The sequence below is a fragment of the Crocodylus porosus genome, unplaced genomic scaffold, assembly GCF_001723895.1.
Source record: "Crocodylus porosus isolate Cpor-Errol unplaced genomic scaffold, CroPor_comp1, whole genome shotgun sequence".
NCBI classification, from domain to species: Eukaryota; Metazoa; Chordata; order Crocodylia; family Crocodylidae; genus Crocodylus; species Crocodylus porosus.
The window spans coordinates 58,885,977-58,910,977 of NW_017728947.1; the positions used below are offsets into that span (position 1 = coordinate 58,885,977).

Below are 25,001 nucleotides of genomic sequence, written 5' to 3' on the forward strand. Positions count from 1 at the left end.
GAGCTGTTCCTGCTCCACAGTTGTTCCCTCACAGCTGCAGAGAGATTGGAGCCAGTACCGAGCCTCACGGGAGTAAGGGGAGCTGTCCCTTCTCTGAGGGTAGCTGCAGGGAGAGCAGGCCCAGCTTATTTAAATAGGGTCAAGAACTAAGGGTGAAATTCTATTTCCCTTTATGTGCCTAAATAGCAGTTTCTTAACCATGTATCTGTACATCTTGGGCCCTGCCTCTCTGCTGTGACTGCGTAAGCAGCCATGTATTCCCTCATGTGTCTACTATACATGCACACTTACGTGACCACAGTACAGGGGAAGAAGACTTGCCATCTGCAATTAAATGCCAGAAATGTTACTTGCATGGCTAGAATGCTGTCATTTAGGCACATAAAGAGAAAAGGATTGTGCCCAGGACACCTATTTCACACCTAAGCCATGATAGGATTTATAATAAAATTCACTAGTCCAGTTTCAGAGCCCAGTCAAAAACTTTATTCTGAGGATGGCTAACCTGCTCACACAGTACAGCACAAGGTGGTGCTGCTGTTAGAAATGCACAGCTTGCATCTTGCTCCTGATAAGAAAGAAATACTGTTCAAGGCTCTTCTTCCCCGTCCTCCTTAGACTTTCTCATACTGATTACAGAGACTGAAATTTAACTGCATGGCCTTGGAGTATAAACTTTTGAACTATTGTGGTTTTGAGCATGCTTAATGAGCTGTTGCATATTTACCTCTCCGCCCCGTATACTCAAATAGCTAATTATACTATACATGCGATGTATGTGATGATGTAGTTACATGTATGTTCGTATGAAACGGAAGTAGGCTGCAGGAATTCCTGTGTCTGCATACGTGCCCAGGAGAGAGAAGATAAAAAACCGCTTGCAAATGCAATTGGGGCCAGAGGTGATTTGAGCTTCAAAGCTCCACTCTCTGACCTTTGTTTACAAACAAATACATCCTTTTGTGCCGACTGATGTCTATGTGTCTGTGATCTCTGCGTTGCCTCCAGGGAAACGAACCGCCTTTGTACAACACTGCTATCCCCCTTTTTACAAAATGGCTCAGTGGTTACACTATTCACTCAGGATGCAGGAAACTCCATAACAAATCCTTCTGCCTGATTCAAAGCAGGGACTGAAGTATCCCATGTCCCATGAGAATGCCCTAAAACCAACAGACTTCAGGGTATTGGAACAAAGTTTCTATCCTGCTTGGTGAGTGCCCTAATCACTGAACTTTATTTGGTGATACAGTTGAATGGCTGAAACTGGTTTAAAATAAACCTGGTTGAGTGTAGTATCACACTTAACTGATCTGGGTCAAACTGATTTATGAAACTTCTGTCCCAGACCCCTTCCTGGTTCAAGATAAATCACAATCCCCCAGCATGCTCTGCAGCCGTGGGCTAGGCTGGGCTGTGCGGTCTGCTCCGTAGTTGGAGCAGAGAGGGCTGGCTGACAAAGGCGGGAGGGGAGAGGGACAAGCCCGGCTGGGGATGCAGCTCAGTCTTGAAGGACATGATAGCAGGACTCTGCAGAGTTGCTCATCCCTCCCTCATCAGCTGGGGTCTGGGGCCGGGGGTGGGGGGTTAAACCTGCTGCTGGCTGCAACAGTGGACTACAAATCTCAGAAGCACCTGGAAGCAGAAAGAGAAAAAGATGAGCAACCCTGCAGAGTCTGGACTCCAAATCCCAGACACCTCAGGGGCAAGAAGAAGAGCAGGTGGACACACAGCCAGAGAGCCATTTTTTAGTGCCCCCTGGCTTCTGGCCTGAGCCGCTGCAGACATGTGGCTGCATTTCCTGAATCAAAGGTAAAAGTCTGTTCCATGGGTGACTGGTCTTTCCTGAGTTTGAGGGAGCACAAGATCGCTGATGGGGGGGAGGTGGTGTCCCCCCAGCAGCCAATTGCCAAGCCAGCAGTGAAACCGGCAAAACCACTTTGCAGTTGGCGCTTCCAGGGGGTGCATGGCCAATATCAGGGAGTGCACGTGCATGCATCCCCTATGTATTACCAATGGTCTGTTCACTTCTGTTTCAATTTAATCTGTGCAATTTAGATTAACCTGCAAAGACTGAGTTGATTCAGCCTCAGGCTTTTTGACTGTCTGTACTTCACCAGTGAGAGCTCTAAATAATAAGCTACTGAGTAAAAGGAGTGGCAGCCCCAGCAGCATTGTGTCCTTCATCTAGCTTTAGAAAGGACTGAAACTGATGGATGTTTTAAAAGAAAGCGCTTAGGCCTCTAGTTCCAAGAAAGGGTTTATGACTGTAAATATCAACTGAAAGAAACTACCAGTCTGCAGCGTGGTGTTAAGTACCTGATTCTTAGAAAGGGACAGGATTTAGGCCCTTTGCCTCTGGTTGGCATGCCCCACAGCCTAGCTTAGGGAGCTCTTAACTCAGCTGGCTGCCTACAGTGAAACTCATTCTGAGCTGCTTAACCTCTATCTTGAATAGTGGAGCGTGGGTACCCAATTGGGATTATAAATTCCATGGGGCAGTAGAGCATCTAAAAATTAGGCAAAGCAACTTGGCACTACAGTGGCAAAGTTCAACTTGTGAATCTAATCTTCATGCCTGCAGTTAAAATGACTCTCTCTCTCAACATGATGCTAGGTTAGGGAGTGCCAGAGGCACTCCATGCATGTACAGCTTCCTGGACCACAAATAGTGTAACTACTGTAACACAATGCTGTATAGAGACCAGCTGGCTCTTCTTCTCAACTGAGCTTACTGGCAAAATCATAGTGTTTCGCTACGGCCTCTGCATAACTTCTAATGTGTGAGGTTACGCAGGCTTGGAACAGGTGCAGCGTGGCTCAGTTTGGTATTCCCTGGCTGCATCTACATGAGATGCTGACTGCACAGTAGCTTGTTACTACTGCTCAGCAGTAATGAGCAACAATACAGCCAGTGTCACAAAAAAGCCATTTGGTGATGCTACTGCGTAGTAACTCCGGTTTATACTAAATGACTGTGCAGTAATGACTGCTCAGTCAGCATCTCATGTAGATGCAGCCCCTGACACTGTACGAGCATTATACACATAACCTTATGGCGTATTTGAAAATGACTTTGCCATCTAAATCACCCACACTTTGCAAAAGTATTATTACCACTTAATATATTTTTTAAAAAAGACAGCTTTTAAAAAGTTAATTAACACTCTTTAGGATAGAATTATACACAGTATGATTGCTTTTCGAGGGCTCTCCTGCTGAACTGTAGGAGATAGCTGAGTAAAAAGTAGATTTTATATTTTTCTGCAAATGCTTGAAGGGAATTCAAATGAGTTCCCATGAAAAGCTCTTTCGGATTAAATGCCAAATTATTCACTGAAAGCAAATTTTGAGCTGTCTATTAAATTGTAAAATTTATACTTTGAGCTCCATTAATTGGTTATCATATCATATAGTATCATTTCTGTTCCAAGTGGATAATTTAAATAATTCACACGTTACATGAACAGTAAATGTTATAATGTGGAATTAGAAATAAATACTCCTGAATTAGTTAAAGCAAAGCTATAGCTTGAACAATAAGCTGTAGAGCTAAAGTTACAATTAACGATAAATAATTTATGTCTCTTTCCGAACACATGTATGACCAATTAGAAAAAAAATAATTGCAAGAGCTGTATGTGAATAGAAAGAAAAACAATATTTGCTAAAAAAAAAATTAAGTTCTCACTGAGGGATGCTAAGAACGTTAATTTCAAAGTAAATTAATTCTACATACTAAATATATCACATACTTTTCTACTAATGTTCATACAACAGACTTTCACAGATGCAAATGCTACTTTTATAAAAAGGTGTACAAAATAAGACTAGATTTGAAAAACAGTCATGAGCAAATTTGGATTTTTATTATCATTGTAAATAAATAAATAAATAGGTTGAGAAATAGCAAATTTAGCTTAATGAGCAGAAGGAAATGGTAACAGACATATCTTAGTTGTCCAAAAGAATGACTAGAAAGCAAATGGCAAAGAGTTATGTAGTGCATTTTTATATAGAAAGTTGCTGGAAATCCTAAGGGACTGAATTAATACTGATGACAGAAGAGAAGTATTTGAAATAGCCTAATACAAATAAAATTAATTTGAGCTGAGGAGTTAAAGATATGAAAAGGGGTGCTTGGATCCAGAGGTATCATCCAGTACTGCTGTTAGGACTAGTGGAGTGGAACAAAACAAATTGTGCTTATATGGGAAGGACAATTATCATTAACTGACTGTTAAATTAACAGTAAGTCAGTAAAATTGGGCAAAACTACTTCAAAGAGGAGGAAATGTAAAAGCCAGTTTGCCCTTTGTGATCAATGAAGCAAACATAATAAACAAGTTAGGAAGATAATCAAGCATTAATATGGAGGAAGAGTACTGGAGAGTAGGGTGAAGATATAGTACAGCAAAGACTAAGGTAGCCAAGACTAAGTTATTTAGACTGAAAAAAAAAAAGACATAACAAAAAAGAGCTGGAGAGTGTCTGGAAAGCCTCTGTTGCACTTTCAGCTTTACTACAACCAAAACAATTTTAAAGTCAAAGCTAGGCAGATACACTGGGCTATACAAGAGATCTCCCACTTAGCAAATCATCCTGAGAATCAATGCAAAGTGTAAGCAAATAAATTTAGTTTCTTCTAGAATTTTTAGCAATGTAATTAGCTTTCACTGTGAGGGTGATATAATTCATGTCACCTACCTGTGCTCTTTTTTTCTTCCGAACAGCATTTTCCAAAGATGAAGGGCTATCTGAACCAATTATTTCCTTAATATCTCCAAGTCCAGCATCGTGACTGTATTTTGAGCCACCTTCTTTCTTTGTACGAATACCAAAAATATCTGACATGATGTCAGTTTCTCCCTTTTCGCCCTTCACAAACTGCACAAGTTCAGCTCTAATGCCATGCTCAACGCCTTCAGCTTTCTCTGCTTCCATGACATCATCATGGATTCCAAACTGTGTTGGGTCAGGCATGTCCCCTAATATTTTGGTAACTTTTATGTTTTTGGCGCCTTCAACCAAGCCACCTCCAAACACAGTACTCCAAAGTATCTGGAAAATCCCCCATACAATAGTGAAGAACAGCTGGAATAACCCTACAAATAGCATCCAGAAAAAAGAAAAAAATACTTTAACCAATTCCTTTATAGTCATTTTCCTAACTTTTCTGTACTGTTTTCTTAAGTTCTTAAAAGTGACCATTTTTAAAAAGTTGGCAACATTCTTCTTAAGTGCAACACAGGCCATTGCAAAAGCTGAGGCTGATTCCAAGGACTTTTCCTCTTCATCATCTCCAGCTTCCATTACATAATATGGTTCCTCCTCCTCCTCTTCCTCAGGTCTTTCAGCTGAATCAGATTCAGAGATCTGCGATGCCAACTGCATTTCAAAGATTGTGTCCTCGCAGAAGTTCACAAACAGTTCCATCTTTTCTTGTTCTCCACCTTCATTTACAACATCAAATATAAACTGTCTCTTGGATTCTTTCACTTGTGGCTTCTCCCACTGCGTCCTACTGGACTCACTGATTTCAAAGTAAACTCGCTCTATTTTTTTGGCTCCACCCATTATCTCAATGCGGCCAAGGTAAGGCTCAAAATAATTAAGGACACTCTCTGCTGGCTCTAGTAAGCTCTGAAGGCGTGAATCATTTGGCATGTGCTCTGAAAGGTTTGTTAATAATACTGCCACATTAAATCCGATATCTTTGGCTGGCTCATGGAATCTTTCCACAAAATCAACATAGTTAAACATATCATTTTCATCAGCTTCTGCACAGGACAGCAGGAATTCAATTTCTGACTGTGTGTATTGTTTCTGAGCTTCCATTGACTTCTGAAATTCTTTCTTTGAGATAATGCCTTTACCATCTGGATCATATTCTTTGAAAGCATCTGAATTGGTTAGATCTTTCAACTTGAGGAACATGTCGAAGAACTTCAAAATCATTTCTACATTGCTAGATGATTCTACCAGTGTGTCCACCATCTGTTTGCCAATAGTCCCATTTACAACATTACCTATTGTGTAAGTCAAAACAACACGTTACTGGGTGTACCTATACTGTATTTAGCAATAAATTGATTTCACTTTCATATTAAGATGCAAAACAACCCCTTCCCACCTCACTATTTTCTTATTTCATTCTTAACTCTTCAACATTTTCTAAATGTATTTTTCTGGCGTGTCTTTGCCCATTCAACCCTATGTACACTTCACATTATATATTTCTCCTTGAATTTTTTTTTTAGTAAGTCCTGAAAAGCTTTTTCCATTGGCATAATATAATTGTAATGAAACGGAAATCTGCAAGATTAATGTGATTGTAACAACTCAGCTTCGCAGCACAGAAAATAATAATACATAATTTATAAAAATTACATCTGACCTTCCAGCAGTGATAACAGCATCACAACCATGTCCTGTAGAAGATCCAACAGTTCCTTAAGCAGTTCAATCTGACTGGAGTCCTGTAACACAAATTGAGTGCAGGTGGTTTTTTCTTTTCTTTTCTTTTTTCCTCCTTTATTAATGAAATTTATTTGGAAAAAACATTTAGGATGACTATCTGAGACCATGCTGGTTTAGTGAAAAGATATTCATCAGAATCTTTCAGTATCATTTGATTATGGTTAATGATCTATAATCTTATACTAACATAGCAGATTTGCTATTATCATTAGATTGTGTTTTAATAACAAATCCAGGATCTCTGAAGGGTAGGCAGGGGAAAGCAGAACTTCACTGATTTGACTAACCCTCAGATCTAAGAAATAAATCCATCCCTTCTCACCGTAAGATGTAGTAGCACAATACATTAGGTGTCATATCACTAAAATATCAATACCTTTATAGAATATGCTAAGGCTCCTTAATACAACAACACTAATATGGATCTGGATGCCTAACAGTAAAACACACAGACTTGAAAATCTGGTCAAAATTTCTGAAATATTTTTCATGGAGTGAGGAGGAAGTTTATATGCAGTCCAAACGAGAGAGAGAGAGAGAGAGAGAGAGAGAGAGAGAGAGAGAGAAGTGAAAGGAATGCAGATTGAAAGTGTTAGACCTGGAAGGAAAAGAAGGAGTGTTACACAGGGTTCATCCCCAGTTACACAATGCAGTTACCATGTAGAAGTACCTGAGCTAGCTCTGAGTAAGTTTTCTATTAGCATAGTATGTTTTTCAGCAGGACTAATTAGCCCAGGCAGAACATTGCACTTATCCAGTTAGACTGTTTCTGGTACCTAACCTGGATTGTTCAGAAGTAACATGACATAGCACATAGCACCTGCATACCTATGGACCCCAGAGGGATAGAATGGGATAAGGATGCAAAGACGATGTGTGCAGTAAGACAAAAACTGCCCTCCACCTTGTTCTCCACTTTACATCTGCCTGGGATCTGGTTTACTAGCTATCTGACTGGACATCACACTCCACTCATTTCCCACTTCCCCACCTATTTAAACTTGCCAGGTTTATTAAATGCCTCTTGCTCCCTATGTGCTTACATGCCCCTCCCTATATGAAAGCATCTGAATTGGTGAATGGTCCCTATATCATTGCTCTATATAAAGGTGATGTACACATGTTGTTACCCTATATGTAACGATGACACATATGGGCTCCTATACACATGCAGGGATGTGTCTGCAGGAGCGTGGAAATAAACTCTGGCATCACGTCTGTTAGCATCCCTGCACATTATAATGGTGGTGAGGTGCTTTAAACTAAAAGATATTGAAGACACCTGGAGCAAGTTCTCAAGGAAACATTTTGAGAAGAACAAGGTGATTAGGAAGAGCCAGCATGGATTCACCTTAACCCACCTGATTTCCTTCTATAAGGTGATAGGTTTGGTGGACTGGTGGAAGAGAAGTGGATGTGATATACCTTGAATTTAGCTAGGCTTTTGACACTGTTTCCCACAATGTTCTCATTAACAAGCTAAGGAAAGAAAGTCTAGACAAAAGTACTGTAATAACTCATTGGATCATCATGCTGAACAAGTAGTAATCAACAGCTCAATATTTAGCTGGTGTAAGACCTCTGCACTGCAGCTAGGCAACTAGATCAGCAACACTCAACTCCCAAAGCAGGGCCAGCTAAGCCTGAGCCTGCTGTTTAGTTCCAGGGCTGCTCTTTAGGGGTTTTTGCAGCACCTGGCCACTGCTGCGCAACAAATTGGCCACAATGTTTGTCTATCTCTCGTCTGTGCAACTTCCCTGGTGTCTGTTTCTGTATTCCTGCCCAGTCCCTAAACTTTGGAACCCAGGCCTGACTTTGGATTGCCCCCTGACTATGGACAGTGGTAATCTCTCTGGGTCTAACCACCAGGCTGAACACCTCTGTGGATCATGATAGTTGGGGAGAAGTATCAAGTGGAGTTCTTCAGGGGTCTGTGCTGGGTCCCCTACTGTTTAATATCTCCATTAATAATTTTGATGATGGAGTGCATGCTTAGCAATTCTGTGGAAGACGCTAAGTTAGATGGAGTTGTAGGCACTCTGGGTAGGACTAAGATCCAAAATGACCTAGAGAGACCAGAAAAATGGTCTGCAATTAATCCAATGAGGTTAAACAAGGACAAATGCAAAGTTCTGCCCTGAGGATGGAATAACTGAATGTACAAATACAGACAGGAGAATGACTGGCTAGGCTGCAGTACTGCAGAGAAGGACTTGTGGTAGTGGACCATAAGCTGAATATGAGCCCAAAGTGTACCCTTCTTTTCCAAAAAGTCAACAGCATACTGGGGTGTATTATCAGGCATGTCATTTGCAAATCAAGGGTAGTGAATCTTCTGCTCTATTCAACACTGGTGAGGCCTTATTTGGAGAACTGTGTCCAGTTTTGGGCCCCACACTTCAAGAAGGATATGGACTGATTGGAAAGAGTCCAGCTCAGAGCAACAAAAATGATTAAGGGCCTGGAAAGCAATACTTATAAGAAAAGGCTAAAAAATTAGGGTTATTTAGCTTAAGAAAGAAAAGACTGTGGGAAGACTTATCTTTAAATACCTGAAGGGTGATTTATGGAAAAGAAGGAGATGGGCTATAAGGGACAAGACTAGGAGCCATGGCCAGAGGAAATTTAGATTGAAGATTAGGAAGAACTTTCTGACAAAAGGAGAATGGCAATCCATACAACTGACTGTCCAGTGGGTCTTTCCGAGAGCTCTGTCATTAAATAAAAATAAAAAAAGCCACGTACAACAGAACAGAGACAACATTTCTAACTTACTTACAGCTTTCAATATACATTTGATTGCAATTTACTTCTAATATGCATACAAGAAAATTCTTGGTCAGCTGGACATACCTGTGAGAGTTTCATCTGCATATTAGCAAAGACATGAAGGAAGCCAACAACAGCATCCCAGAGCCTACTATGAGCCAGACTCTGCTGGTTACCTATGCAAGGACCCTAAAAATTAAGAAAAACATATTATTTCTTAACCTGATTTACATTTAAAGAATAACTCTTTCAGTTTACAGTTTCTGATTTGAGCAATCCAAGAAATAAATACAATTGATACCGTCCAAACTTTGTTTATCATAAAGCATCTCATATTCAACAGACAGACATTTAGAAAACACCTACATATTTTTATATTATCGGCCAATAGTTCTTTTTAGTTTTATTGAAATCAACAAGGATGAAGCTGCATTATTTGCCAATTTATACTAACCAAATATCAACCTATTTATGACTGTAAATATAGACAGTTATGTGTTAGGTTTCTGTTTACCTGGATATATTCTGTAAGTGAATTAAAAATCTGTTTAGTCACGGCCAAAGCTTTAGAGAAGTTACGCTGTCCAGAGTCATCAATCACATCTTTTCCTGAATAGTACCAATAGAAATCACTAATCGATTCCTATGAACAAATGACAGAATGTTATAACTTGAGAGTGGAAATGCACAGCACTTCTTCCACATCTTCCCATCAGCAAAATTTGAAACAGCAGGTGTGATTTAATTTTTGTGTTCTTTTATTTTTAACCACAATCATATTTTACTTTTTTGGGATTATGTGTTTTGTAGTCAGTACTGAAACACTAACAAACAGGTGTCTTGTTTACAAACTTGAGAGGTGAGAACTATTTAAAGATTAATAAACAAGGTAACATTTTGATATTAAGCATCATAGTTACAGGGTCCCCTTATAGGCACTGGTGTTTACTGAGAATTTAAGCACATTATGTTGGACACCCATGTTGTGTGATAAGCAGGTGTGCAAGGGCAGGGGTGGGGGCAGGATTAAGGGTGCAAAAATAACTTCATCATTTTCCTGCACAGAAGCGGGGCTCAGAGTGATCTTTGTGATGTCTTCAGTGCAGGAACACTACTAGCTCAGGCAGCTGAGGGTGTTAGCTTCACAAAAGCAGGAGAGAAAAGGAGACATTTTAATTCTTTTTTGGGGGCATGTTTGTACCACAGTGTTGGTTCTGAGCATGGTCCTCCTACCTGCTTTTGCATGCTACAAACCCTACAATATGCTGGGAAAGACACTCCAGGAATGACCCTCAGTGGCTGATCTCAAAAACCCTGGAAACCAAGGTCTTCAGAGTGGTTGCAGTGGGATGCCCTGTAGAGTCTTCACTGACGTAGTTCAAGATTTGAAGCATGGGAGCAGAAGCAGATGAGCAGCCTGTGCTTGGGAATGTCCCAGTTGGAACATCTTGCTCTCATGGTGTGCCCTTTTTATCTTTTCTTACCTGGAGACGCAAGAGATAGTCTACCGTGCTGATAATAATATTCACTGTTGTAGTGTTGCCCATCTGAGTACGTAGGTAATTCTGAAAATCTGTAACAGTAAATAATTTGTATTTGATAAACATTTACATAGGACAGAAAAAAATACAAGATGATGTCACTACACTTTATGTAACTGCATAGCAAAGACTAAAAGAAAGCTATGCAGTTAGAGAATTAGCATAATCATTTTCATTGGGTTTAACTATAGGAACAGCCTGTGCTAAACATGCTGTACCTTTTTAATGCTTGTCACTTTGTGTCTCAGAGTACCTCATGACTTTATAGCAGCCTTGAAACTGACAGTTCCTAGTCAGTTTCCTGAAGAAAAATTAAATTATAAAATAGATCCTGGGGACAAAGAGCTCCTGTGCACTCAAGCAGTTTTTGTATTGTAACCCCTATTATATTCTGCATGTTTGCCTGTGGTTCTGTTCTATAATGGTAGCTTAGAATATTTCTCATCTGCATACTCTCATTAGTATACAGGTTTGAGGGGCTGCTTACACCTGTTTTCACTGTTTGTGGTCTGGGGTCATGGGTGGAAATGGGAAGTACAGACAGTGTCACGCTCTGTCCCATACAATGCAGCATGTATTTTTTATCCAGATAAAAAGAAACCAGGAGCTACACTAATATGCTAGGGACCTAGGGCTATATTATGCAGTTTAACATTGAAGCAAAAACAAATATAACTTGATTGGAATTAGTTAAAACCATCTATAGGGCTGTGAAATAGGAGCTACATTACCAGGAGCAGCTAACAGGCAGCAGAATTGCAGAAGAAAGGCTAGGTTGATTAGTGGAACATCAAGACTATTAAAAAGGAGAAAGGGTCATTAACACCTGTAGAACAAAGAGTTTAGAAGGAATCAGGTAGATGTTAATGAGCCCTGAATTCCATTAAGGCTCTAACTGCTGCCCAAAAAGAAATGCTGCTACCACGGTGTTGGTTTTCAAACTTGGGGTGAAGCAGGAATCAAAGGTAGGTGCAACTGCACTGGTGCACGTCTTCCCCCTCCCCCTCAGATCTGCCCCTATCTGGGGTTATACTGTTTGAGTGAAAGTGCAGTTGCAAAGGGCAGATGGATAAGATTATGTCCACGGGCCCTTCCTTCTACACTGTGAAGTTTGTGGGCACCTAAATGTTGTTGATGCCAAGGTATACAAAGGTCTCTATAAGGTCAGCCCTCAAAGACAGCAGTGGGATGGCCCTCTGTTTTAATGCCAAATTTAGTGAGTGTACAATGAATGGAGAGATTCCAAACAGGAATCGCTCGATCAGCTCCTCCAAATAAAAGTGCTTCTGAGCACAGGGCTCTGTAGTAGGTCCTGGTGATTCATTATAGTAGAAAGCTGAAAAAAATCCCTGAGCCAACCACTAATATATAGGGCAGGGTCTAAGAGAGCTGAGGTTGCACAGCAACCTGAAGAGGACTGGCCAGAAGAATGATGGAGAACTTCACTGGTGGCATGGAGGTAATCCCCAGTGGCAGTAGTGTGGAGAAACAGCAGATAACCGCAGCAGCAGTGCAGAGGAGTGGCGGAGACTCTTGGAGGCAACAGTTGTCTAGCATTACACCCGCCAGTGCTTCCAGGGGCCAGAACAGCACTCCCCAGCATCAGGGTGGCAGTAACTCCAGTGCAGGCTTTCCCACTACTTTGGCTGGGATAAGCCCAATGGCAACCTCTGGAAGTAGAGAGCAACAGTGTCTCTGCAGTTGCTCTGCCTACCTAGCACTTGCTATTGTGGCTGGCATAGGTGGCAGAGTCCCAAGACGGCAGCCCTGGGTGAGGCTGCCTTCCCAAATGACTGAGGTAGGTGGTAGCTCCCTGCATTGGTTTGCCAGTGACTGTGACTGTGATCTAGGTTAAGATAACTGCAACCAGGATTGGGTTTGAGCTACAGTTAAGAGTTACATTTTTCCTTAAGGTATATGCTTTCCCCTTTCTCCTGTAATAAACCTTACTTTAGTTTAACATTTCCTTGTGAGCAGGGAATTTTGTTCACATTAGAACACCCAATTAAATTTTAGTTCTCTCAGGTTTCTGGGGGCTCAAGCTAAACTTGAGAAGTGTAAAAGCCCTAAAGTTGATCCTGGCCCTTATTACTGACATCCAGTATCTGGCAGAAGGGTTGTGGTACTTACACAGTACACATAAAACTGATGGTTGTTACAATGTAAGGAATAGGCAACCTCTCCTCTCTCCTCCCCCCTCCCAACCCCCCCCCCCCAAAACCCCAAACAAAACCAAAACAATTGGGACTGGTGTCTTTTTATGCAGTTGACCAAATCATCAGTTAAGCAAAATCTGCCTTTATTGATGTAACTGTACAATAAGTATATACATGCAAAATATTCATTTAAGGATATAAATGGAGTGCACTGTATCATTCCCACTACTTAAAGTACTGATGATTATTAAATATGATGGACATTATGATCATATTTTAAATCAATTTATGTATACAACAAAATCTTTTTTTGAAATGTCCTGTGATACTTCTAGTAATGTGTATTACCATCCATCCACTTAAAAAATAAATGCAAGCAATCTTAACCCCAAACTCATTCCAATTTACTTACCATTATTATGACCTTCACAGAGCAGTTGCAAAAATCTAAACAGATCTCGAGTAAACTCATCATACTGTAGCACTTTCTCACCTTGAAAATACATAGTACAATGAATTATGTGACCATTGTTTGTTATTACACATGCACAACATATATTCTTCAAACAGCATCCTCTAACAGAAGTGCTTTTTAATAAAAAGCAAATACTATAAGCTGCTTTAAAGTAATTTTAAATAAATGTATTGATAATAATGATAATAAAACAAATTATGAGACAGAAAAAGCAAAGCCAAAATATTTAGCACTCCAATGCATTCATGGTAAAAACTACTGGACTAAATATCTAATAAGTAAATGGTTAGTTGTCAATAAAACCATGCCTTAAGTATGAAAGACACTTCTTTAATTAAGCATCAAACTGCTTATATCCAAGCTCAACACGCAACCTGCTGCAGACCATAAAACTAAACCTAAAGGATGTCAGAGAAGATGCAATTAAAGAAGATTTCTTTCTGTATTTGCAACACACAATAGTATCAAAAGCTGTAAACCCAAACATACCACGCTCACGAACGATGACTGTGGATCAAAGAAAAATAATAAGAATATAGGATAAGAAAATTGGAAGTTACAAGATAATTTCTGTTAAAATGTTTATTGCTAGTATTTTAATAAACATTGACCATATATAAAAGTCTAATCCTAAGTTATTTTAATAAAACTATTAACAGAGAGTGCCATGCGCTAACAGACCTGACTTCCAGCTTAAGAAGGAAACACACTGTTTTAATCATTATTTGAACTGATTTCATTATACTTACGAGTTCCTTCTTCAGTAACCATTCCAAGACCTTCTGCTTTATTTTGTCTCTCAAATGCATTCAGGTCAAGAACACTTGTAACAAAGAACAAAATATTGAAAAAGTACTGATGTAGATAATGGCAAAATGAATTTCTCCCATGAAAAAGAGGAAGGCCTTGAATAACTGACCTTACCCACTCTGATGTATATATTAAATGAACAATGTCTTAGATAAAAAAAGATTTTGGGGAAAAAAGTCCAATGATTTTTTTGAAAAGATTCAGGTCTAAATCTCCTCTTGGTACATGCCTAATGCTATCATTAACATCAATACAAGCGATGTAGATCTATGAAAATGAGAAAAAGGAAACTGTAACAGTTTTCTATTTCTTGATTCAAACCTACTTCCTGCTAAAAGATCATTATTGGAGTTCATTTAATTTTTCATTCATGATGTTTTCTGAATCAAGTTGTTATCACTTAGAAAAAATATGTTGAAAGTCTAATTCCTTTCCCAGGTCAAAATCTACTGAAAAACTATTTTCTGTTCCTAAGACATTACTCCTTTCTCTGAACACAGGAGAGTAATCCCTCTGAAAACATAGTTTCATAGTTTCTAGGGTTGGAAGGGACCGGAGTAGATCATCTAGTCCAACCCCCTGCCATGGCAGGAAAGAGTACTGGGGTCAAACGACCCCAGCAAGGCAACATAGGTGAGATGTTTTTATTTATATAATCCAAACACATTTTATGATCTGTTAGCCAATGCAATTTATTTAGTTGCATGATGACATATATTTTCCATTTCTGTGAGACAATTATAGTTCCAAACTGAAGGATTATTGTATCTGAAGTATCATTTATATTCTGTTGTCTATCTTCAGGTCAACTTATACAAATTTGTTTTCACTGCAGTCCAGAAAGATACACATGGGCAACAGGGCCTGCTGTATTTGCCCAGATATACAGGAATCAATAAAGAATGTAGAGGCTGTGGTTTAATTAAGCTGCAACTAATGGTGCCCGACTGGTTCGGGAACTTGCACAGGAATCAAGAAATCCAGGTTCTAGACCTAATCCACTCAGGCTAAGTACAGTCAGTTAAAAAGCCCAGGCTAAGTACAGTCAGTTCAATCTTCACAGGTTAGTCTAAACTGTGTAGATTGGATTGCTAAGCAAGTGAACAGGTATTCACTTTCGATCCCAGAAATGCAACAATATGCCCTAGACCAGAAGCCAAGGGGTGCTGGAGTATAACTGTTTGTACTGCTATTTGTTTGGGGCAGATAGCTTGGGTGAAGGCTAGCCCACCCACCCTGCAAGGTGGGGTTTGCAAGGGATGCTGGGGCACTGTGAGTTAACTGAAATCTGTACAGGATCTGGGATAGAAGTTCAATTAACCAATTTAACCTAAATCAGTTCAGTCTAATACTACATCCATCCAGGTTTATCTTAAACTAGTTTCAGCCATTTTGAAAGCAAAGTTCAGCAACTGAAGTTCTGTCCATTACAGATTTGAACTGGTTTCTGGTCACTTGCATCAGCTTGTGTGGAATGGCTGTCCCTAGCCTCAGAGAGTATTTGAACCTGTATCCTTCTGATTTCCTAACGCAGTGAACTAGCCATTATACTACTGATCAGGCATTAGTCTAACTACTCTCCAGCATTCCTTTCTTTTTTTGAAGAATATTCTAAAAACCCACCTATCCTTCTAAAGTGACTAAGATTCACAAGCAACATTTCTTTCTAGATCATTTCCCAACCCATTTAGAAACTCTTACCATCCATACCTTGCACATGCAGCAAACCAAGCAATTAGCCACTAAACTAGCTGCAGCCAAACCTGTAACAACTTGATTGGTATTTTTACCTGCAAGATTGCATCAAGCCAGAGAGACTCTGAAAAAATCCAGCATCCTTTTTCTCCTTCAGGTAGTCTAACATTTTCTAGAACAAGAAGATTCAGGGGGAAAAAATATAAAAATCATTATTAGACAATTTGTCAAATCAACACTTTTTGTATTGACACAACTGACCAGAAACAATCTTTCTTCAAGTTAAAGTGCAGTTTGCTGTACTTCGCTGTACTCATGATATTGAACCAACCAGAATCAACCACAATTTGTTGTCATCTAGGTTAAAATTAATCAACATGACAACTGTAATAGCAAAGCACCAAACTGCATGATTCCTTTTCAAAACCAAGTGTTGGAGAAGCTGTAAATTATTACCTGCTGAACAATGGTGTTCCCGCCATTTAGAATAGCAATGCCAAGCTTTAATGTCTCAATGACCATGAGTCCCATTTTACCTGTCAAAGAAAGAGTTAATAATTGAAGCGATGTTATATTGTTTAAATAATCTAAAAAACAAACCAGAAATGCTATCTACTGTAGCTCATATGCATTTATTTTTTTTATTTATTATGCAAAGTTTGTACAGTGACTTATCCACATAATTGTGTATAGACTACTTACAATTTTAATGTCATAGAAACATTACCTTTGCTTGCACTAATCATCTGAAGGACCATCTCAGCAGCTCCACGGTCATGTAGACGAGCCTGCTGATAAAGTGTCTTCTGCTTTTCCATTTCCTTCTCCTGAGTTTGGGAACACAAAATTTCGTTATCACTACACTAAACATGCTATTTTCTTTCACACGCAGCATGACCTGTACAACTAGAGAGATAGATGAGATGCACTCTAGTGTCTCTTGGCTGGACTCGAGAAATTGATGCATAAAATACCAGGTGGCCAAAGAGAAGCCTTTCAACAAAGTGGCCTGACTTTTAATAGATTGTTATATGGAGGATTTTTATTCTTTAAAGATGAAAACAAGCATTCACAGGGCCCAACTCTGGTTTAGGTGGTTTAATTTAAGCCACCTAACCCAGAGTTGGGATCACTGCATGCAAATGTTTGATGTTTGTGAGAAGGTGCATGGGCAACTAGAGACAAGTAAGTTGTGGGGGACAGCTAGCAGGACTGGGAGGGGCTGGCAGGATCAGGGTGGGCCTAGGGGACCATGGCGGGGAGCAGCTGGTATGACTGGGGTGGGGGTTCAATATTTTGGGGAGGAACTGCCTCTTCCAGGGGTGTGCTGGTCAGAGAGGAAAACAGCCTGGTCAGGGTCGGTGGGACAGTGAAAACAGCAGTCCCAGGGTTGTGGAGAGTGGCTGGGCTTTTGCAGCCCCAGAGGTGTGCTGGGACATGTGCATGCATTCATTAAGTTGAGTTAACCCAATTTAGGTCAGGTTAACCCATGCCAATCTAAAGTTTATTTTTGTGTGACAAGAACTAACTTTAGATTGGGTGCACCATTTTTAGGGTGACCGAAGCCCTGTGAACACTTCCATGCTCCAGCATTTAGATTGCCCTAAGCTCAGTTAGGGTGATCTAAACGTTACATCTGTACACACTGTAAGTCTTTAGTTCATGCATTCATCTCTTTCCCTGCATCTTCTGTGCAAAGGGTGTGGGTGAGGGGGAGGAGTGGACAATATTCATTAACAAGGACACCTAAAAGAAGCTACTTTGTTAGAGTCTGGAGGAAGGGTTTAGTTGACAATTGATCTGTGTGATCATATCAAATGTTGTAACAGAAATTAAAAGTGTAATTAAAAGACCTAGGCAAATTGCAGGATGGGACCAAAAGAAATCTCATGAGGTTGAATAGAGACAATTGCAAAGTCCTGCACAGAGGATGAAACAATTCCATGCACAGCTACAGGCTGGGGACTGAACGGCTAAGCAGCAACTCTACAGAAAAGGACCTGGGGGTTACAGTGGACAATAAGCTGAATATGAGCCTTCTTGTTGCTAAGAAAGCTAACAGCGTACTGGACTGCATTAGTAGGAGTGTTGCCAGCAGATCGAGGGAAGCAATTCTTCCCTTCCATTCGGTACTGGTAAGGCCACATCTGGAGTCCTGTGTCCAGTTTTGGAACCCCCATTACAGAAAAGATATGAACAAATTGGAGAGAGTCTAGCAACAAAATATGGAGGGGGCTGGGGCACATGACTTCTGAGGAGAGCCTGAGGGAACTGGGTTTATTTAGTCTGGAGAAGAAAAGACTGAGAGGAGTCTTCAGCTACCCATTGGGCGGTTCCAGAAAGGATGGAGGTAGCCTGTTCTCAGTGGTGGCAGATGACAGAACAAGGAGCAATGGTCTCACGTTGCAGCAAGGGAAGTTTAGGTTAGATACTGGGAAAAATCCTCTCATGAGAGGGTAGAAAAACACTGGAACACGCTACTCAGAGAGGTTGTGGGAGCTCCATCCTTGGGTCACCCAGAAGCTGTTAGCACCTGCTGGGTAGATAGTCTGCATAAGGATTCTCCTTGCAATATGACTCCTTCTCCCCTGCTGCTGTGCAGCAACAGCTACTGTATTAACCCTTTCAAAACTGCAAGCCAATTAAAGCTTTTACAGCAACGATATATATGCAGGTTGCTGGGAACCTATGAGAGGGTTAACAGAAGAGAGGGTGAGTGAGACTGATGAGAGGACTCTGCCACACTTCACTACAAGGGTGAGTTCATGTCATGGCAGGTAAGACTACCTGCTCTTCCTTGCCCCCACCCCAGCATCCAGGGCACAAAAATAAAAAACTACACTGCTGGAACTGTGGTTCGCAACCAGGGTGCTACCAAATTCAGAAAAGTTATGCAGCGGTCCTTGAGGCTAAAAAAGTTTGAGAACACTGACTTAAGGGAATGGGAAAGGAGGGCTGGAAATAGGCAGCCAGCTCAGCTGATTAGTATAGGCAGCTGAGAGGGAGTTTAAGATTCAACAGTCAGTGGTGATATGATGAATAAGAGAAACTGGGGAGTGGAGAGTACACACCACTGTCCTTAGTGTAGAGCACTGGTGGTCAGCCTGCTCTGGGCCAGATGTAGTCTGTGAAGCTGTGTCATCTGATCTGTGGGGTTCCTCCTGATTCTGGAAATTTGGCAGTACCAAATCAGTGCTACCACTCTCTCACTGCCAAATTTATAGACCCAGGGGGAATCCCATGCACCATGCACCAGATGACATGGCCTTGCATGCTCTATCAGTCTGCAGCCAGATCTGGTGTGCAGTGTCCACAGGGTCAGTCCACAATACGATCCATCATGATGGGTCAGTGTGTAGGGTCAGGGCCACAGCTGGGGGTGGGTGTGAGGTGCTGGTCCTGCATTCTGGATGGGGCCTGTGGGCTGGCCCACCACTAGATTCAGCCAGGGGCTATTGCGGACCCCCTTCCAGATTTACCAGCTGCCCGCGTACCTGTACCAGCACACAATTTATATTTTAATCCCTTGAATGCCAATTATTGTTATAATGAAAATTAAATCTGCCATTATACAATTTCATCCACATACCTCCCCACAGATATCTTGCATACCCCCAGGAGTACATGTACCAGAGTTTGGGAATCCCTGGCGTAGAGCTTGAAGAGCAATATTCAAGTATTGCCAAGACAAAAGGGCTCTGTGCTTGACTGCATGAGGCATGTGCACACCAAGAATAGAATATATATACACAGTATTTCAGAGAAGAAATGTTATTATAGAATAGTGTAATACATCATAGTCTGCCCCAGTGTGATAAAGGGAAGTACAGACCACCCCCTAACTCTAAGTTTTCTATCAACCACAGAACCTTAGGATGGTATTGCAAGAGGGATGGAGGGTTCAATACAGAATGTGTAGTTGGATAACCCATCTTGAAGAACTTCAATTACTTTAAATAACAAATGCAGCTTTCTTAGTCAAATGGTTGTCCATAATCAGAATTGAATTTGTTGCTGGAGAACACAAAGAACTCCATTTACTATAGGTAAGTACATATTCTCCTTGTAGCTGCTAGGTTAATTGATTACTTACGTAGAATAAATGTGTCTGATGGAGAGGTTAATGAAAATGGATGCTTCAAGAGATGAAAATGCATAAATACATAAGGGTCAGAATGGAAGGAAGCAAAAAGATGCGAGAGTGAGGGGCAAAGTGAGAGGTGGAACAGAGATTGTGAAGAAAAGTAAAAAGAAATGAGAACACAAAGACAGCAAGAGAGTCAGGCAGAGCTTTTAAGGGAATGCTGAGAGGTTTCAATTTAAAGCAGACCGTGTGCCACAATGTTCTATTTTTTGGCTGATTGCAGAGTTGATTTGCTTTTCTCTGAATAATCTAGTAAAATGCCTTCCATATAGCTATTATAACTGCACTTGTCCTCTAGTTTTCATCTTACAGTTTTGTTCCACTTTGCTTGGACTCTCACCTCAAAAGTTTTCTCTTTCTCTTCATCCTCTTCTTCTTCTTCAATCTGGCAGCTCTTTTTACATAGAAAGAAAAATTGCAAAATAATGCTCAGTTTGAAACAAACAGTGATTATTTCTATTATAGTTTGTGCTGACAGGCAAAAAAAATCACACTTTTTAACAAAATAATTACAGTAATGTGTGAAGTTAACATTTCTAAAATCAAATCTATGCAAATACTGGACCTTTATTTACAACTGATAAAGCAGCTAGGAAAACATTTAGAAGGGGGAAGCCATTAGATATTGGTGCACTTCAAATCTAATTTTGAACACTAGTGATAAAAAATGATAATATAGCAATATTCCTTAAGTATGTGAGTGCTTCAAAAGTATTTGAGTTCTTTAAATATTTGTCCTCACACATGCATTCATACAAATAAGAACAGGAAAGCCTGTGGCCAGAGAGAAAACAAAGAAGAAGAAGCCAGTAAAGAGGGCATTGCAGGACGAATGAGGGAGTCCTAGGTTCTACTTCCAACTCCTTCACGTACTCATGCATTTTTGCGTTATGTGGTTATAAGATAAAATGCATCTTTCAGGGATGGGAAGCCATGATATCAGTAGCCATCCCATACATATCAATTTTTTAAGCACCTTAGGTGATCAACTCAATGCAAGAAGCAAGGATTTTTTTGTGATATCTTTTTGGAGAGTTGGGAGAGATATTAATGATAATGAAATGTGTCAATGAACTCAATGATACCAATTGAAATTAAGCATGTATTAAGCACACCTGTTGAATTAGGCCTCTCCAGGGACTTAGGCACTGCTTCTCTTAGTGTGTGAATCCTGAGTAGACTCAAGAGAGATTTGGGTGCCTAAGGGTGGAATTCTATTACTCTCTGTGCACTGAAATGACAGTTTTGCAAGCTCATACATGGCCTTTTGGCCACTGAGGTGTAGTTTGCACTTCTATTACCTCCACAGTTTGGATGTGCATGCACATGCATAATGAACATGAGCAGTAGGCTACACACTGGTAGGGCAAGTATATGATAATGAATGTGCCTAAGGACCAGGAAAAAACAGGAGGATAACAACTTTGAGAAGCGGGAGACTTGAGTTCTAGACTCCCTTCATTCACCCAGAGGGGATTTCAAACTACTTTTCTTGAATTTCCCAACTCCGTGCCTAAACTAGCGTGCCACAAATTTGACATCATTAAAACACCTCTTCAGTGCTCTTTTTGAAGCTGAGCTATTATACCTTGCATTTAATAGTCATTTAATACAATGGATTAAGTAAAGTGTTTCTCCCATTGGGAACAAGGGATCAGGCTAGAACTGCCCCCTCCCAGAACTGAAGGCCTCTCACTGAGAAGCATATCCTCCAGGATTATAGGAAAATTGGGATGGAAGGGACCTCCCAAGGCCATCTCATCCAGCCCCCTGCTCGAGGCAGGTTTATCCCTGATTAAACAACCCAGCCATGTGTTGTCCAACCTACTTTTGAAAATTCCAGGGATGGGAGGTCCAGAGTTTCTAGGGTGGCCTGTTCCAATGTTTGACCACCCTTATAGTCAGAAAGTTCCTCTCATCTCCAACCTAAATTTCCCCTGCTGCAGCTTGAGGCCATTGCTCCTAGTCTTGTCCCCAACTTGTCCCCAGAGAAAAAAAGCCCATTTCCATTCTTCCTATAATCACTCTTCAGGTATTTGAAGGCTATTATAAACCCTACCTCAGTCTTCATTTCTCCAGGCTAAATAACTCTAGCTCTTTCAGCCTTTCTTCCTTCTCCTCCTGCCAACTCATATATCTCCTTCTTCTGGCTGCCCTAGGGGCATTTGAAAGAACAGCATAAGAAGGGGCTGTGTAATACCTAACTTGTGATATGGTGGTTAGTGTTGGAAAGTCAGAGAGACAGATTCAAAACTGTTTGGAGGAAGGGAGCCTTGACCTGTGTCTCCTGCTTCCTGGGCAAGTGCCCTAACCACTCAGCCTTAGGCAATCAAAACATGGGAGGGCCACCCTTCTCCTTTTCTGGCATTTAACACCCATTAATCAGCCATTTTTGGAGTGCTACATTTTTGTTATGTCTGTGAGCATATACAGCCACATACCTGCCTGACCAGTACATGCTTTGTTTGCATATGAAAACGTACATGTCTACAATGCAAGAGTAACAGAATCAATGTCAAAAAGGCCAGTTATGGAAAAGTGCTATTTTGGTGAATAAAGAGTAATAGAAGTCAACTTTAAATGATGATGGTAGTGCTGCATATGAAGAACTTCAGGCACCTAAGTAAGTTTTCTGGAGGAAACTTATGCATCTATGCCTTCACAGGTACCTGAGCAGTTATCAGGGGTTTTATGGATCATTCACTGGGATTTCAGTGCTTAAAAGTGCAACCTAGGTATATAAGTCCTTTTTGGTTCTAGCTTTTAGTGTTTACAACAGTGCAGCAGAAATGGCAGAACTACATTTTTGGAGTAGGAAAAGTCCTTCCTTAGGGCCTGTGTAAAGAATACAAATTCAGTTCCATAGGGTTGTGTAGTTTAGCAGACTTAGGTCCAGTGATACCATAAAAATAGTTAGAGAATATGAGAGGAACTGCTATTGTCAAATAGAACACAAAGGAGACAGTAGAGGAAAGCTTACAGAATATGTCTGAATAAATTGGAGAAATATCTAGGGGTGGGAATGGGGTTTGAAATTACATACTTACCTTTGCCATCATGGCTGAATAGGAAATATACAAAGCATCATCTTCTAGTCTGCTGGAGGAAGAAAAATGCCATTCACAGTGATTATTATGAAGGTTTAAAATCTCTTGCAGTACTGTCAGAATGCAGGTCCCATTTTCCTCAAAGAGAGCTATGCCTTATTCACCTCATTTCCTTGTGAATTCCTTGGTAAAATTCATATGTATATACAGGAGAGTAAGGTCAGTAACATATTTTATTATTGATAAATAGGTGCAGTGTCTGACAGAGCGCTAGCAGGGTAAATGGAAAGGTCAGTTACCTGGCTGAAACAGAGCCACTTCATTGAATAAAAGATAGCAGAATTCAAATCTATATGATGATTGTGGCAGTTCTACACATGTGCCCAGAACTGGGCCCAGAACTAACTTCAGTTAAAGCTGTTCCAGTTTTTAAGGGACTATCTAATTAAGTAAATCATTAATCACATGGAAGATTATGTTAAGGCAATGTAAGAATACTTTGCCTTTGTCTTCTAAGTGTGAACAAGGCAGAAACAGGCATTAATAGGAATTCAGACTATTTACCATGATTTTCTGAACCTTTTATAACATAAAAAGATTATAAATACCTGCTAACAATAAGAACATTTAACTACTACAGTAAAAGCTTTGTTATCCGGCATCCCTCAAGAATGGGGGATGCTGGATAACAAAATATGCTGGTTAACTGAGTGGCCCAAACAGGCGTCCTCGCCTGTTTGCACCACGGCTTCTCCTAGTACCATAGATTGGAGGAATCATCTTGTCTGTAACAACAGTAACTGATTTGGCCTCATATCTATACGAAATCAAGCCTGGCAATTTTGGGGCTATATATTCTCTAAATCCTACTTCCACCTGCCAAAAATATATTAGCAGTACTGAACTGTAGCTGTGCTAAATCATTTTTACAATCACATTCTGATTCAAAAACCATATTTTCTCACATATAACATACACCTTTCCTCCAAAATCAGACCCCCAAAATTGGGGTGCCTGTTTTAAGCAGGGAAGCTGTTTTCTTCACTGGAAATGAAGGAAGCCTGGAGACACTATGAATGTCATGCAGCTGCCAAGGTGGCTGTCAAGATGGTGAAATCCTATGTTAACTCTCTCACAACCACAGCTGTTGGCTGTGCATGTACCTGAAGCAGGAAGAAAGCAGCTGGTAGTGTCATGAAGAGACTTGTCATGTAGAAATTCCACTTTATCTATAGCAAATTATATAAAGAACTAGTTACAGTAAAGAAATATTAGTCTTGCTGCTGATCTTACAAGGGTTTGGGACCTAATCATTAGGGCTGTGTGAAGCTTCAGTCTCTGATTCTATTTGGAGAACATTCGGCAGCCAAATCTCCAAATCTGAATTGAATTGGTAGACCCATTAAAAGGTTAGAATTGAATCTGAAGCCTCCAAATCGATTTGGAAAAGATTCTGAGAGATTCAGATTCAGATCAGCTAGGGACAGGCAGTCACAGTTGGGCGGGGGAGCTGCGGGAGAAATCCTTGTGGCTGCCCGGCCCGGCCCCATCCACGACCAAGCCTCAGCCTCCCAGCATTTAAAAAATAACAAAAAAAAAATCCTGCACTCACCAGCTGCAGCAGCAGGGATCAGGGCCTCTGAAGGCTCATGGCAGAGCCCCCTCCATGCAGTGTAGGGCAGTGAGGGGCAGCGGGGATTGTCCCACCCCCGCCTGGTATCTCCATGGCACCTGTCACATTGCACAGGTATAGCACAGCTCGTCAGGGCACCATGCACTGTCTAGGAGCTGGGATAGCTCCAGCAGACAGCAGAAGCTGACCACAGCTCAGCCCCAGCTCCCAGATAGTGTGCAGCACTCTGCTGAGCTGCACTGCACTTGCAC

The 25,001-nt window shown here is 40.7% G+C and overlaps 1 protein-coding gene across 1 annotated transcript in view; it reads right to left on the bottom strand.

Annotated features, from left to right (window-relative positions):
* The window catches only part of RYR3 (ryanodine receptor 3), a 537,566-nt gene that overhangs the window by 38,538 nt on the left and 474,027 nt on the right, over positions 1–25,001 (bottom strand). Inside the window, exons 76-88 of the mRNA XM_019551798.1 lie at positions 23,118–23,169; positions 20,411–20,464; positions 16,654–16,753; positions 16,383–16,462; positions 16,022–16,098; positions 14,171–14,244; positions 13,911–13,928; positions 13,359–13,439; positions 10,734–10,822; positions 9,764–9,892; positions 9,334–9,438; positions 6,398–6,479; positions 4,708–6,029 (exon numbers count right to left, since the gene is read on the bottom strand). Of these exons, the coding sequence (XP_019407343.1) occupies positions 4,708–6,029; positions 6,398–6,479; positions 9,334–9,438; positions 9,764–9,892; positions 10,734–10,822; positions 13,359–13,439; positions 13,911–13,928; positions 14,171–14,244; positions 16,022–16,098; positions 16,383–16,462; positions 16,654–16,753; positions 20,411–20,464; positions 23,118–23,169 (2,263 nt within the window). The remainder of the gene's footprint in view (positions 1–4,707; positions 6,030–6,397; positions 6,480–9,333; positions 9,439–9,763; positions 9,893–10,733; positions 10,823–13,358; positions 13,440–13,910; positions 13,929–14,170; positions 14,245–16,021; positions 16,099–16,382; positions 16,463–16,653; positions 16,754–20,410; positions 20,465–23,117; positions 23,170–25,001) is intronic.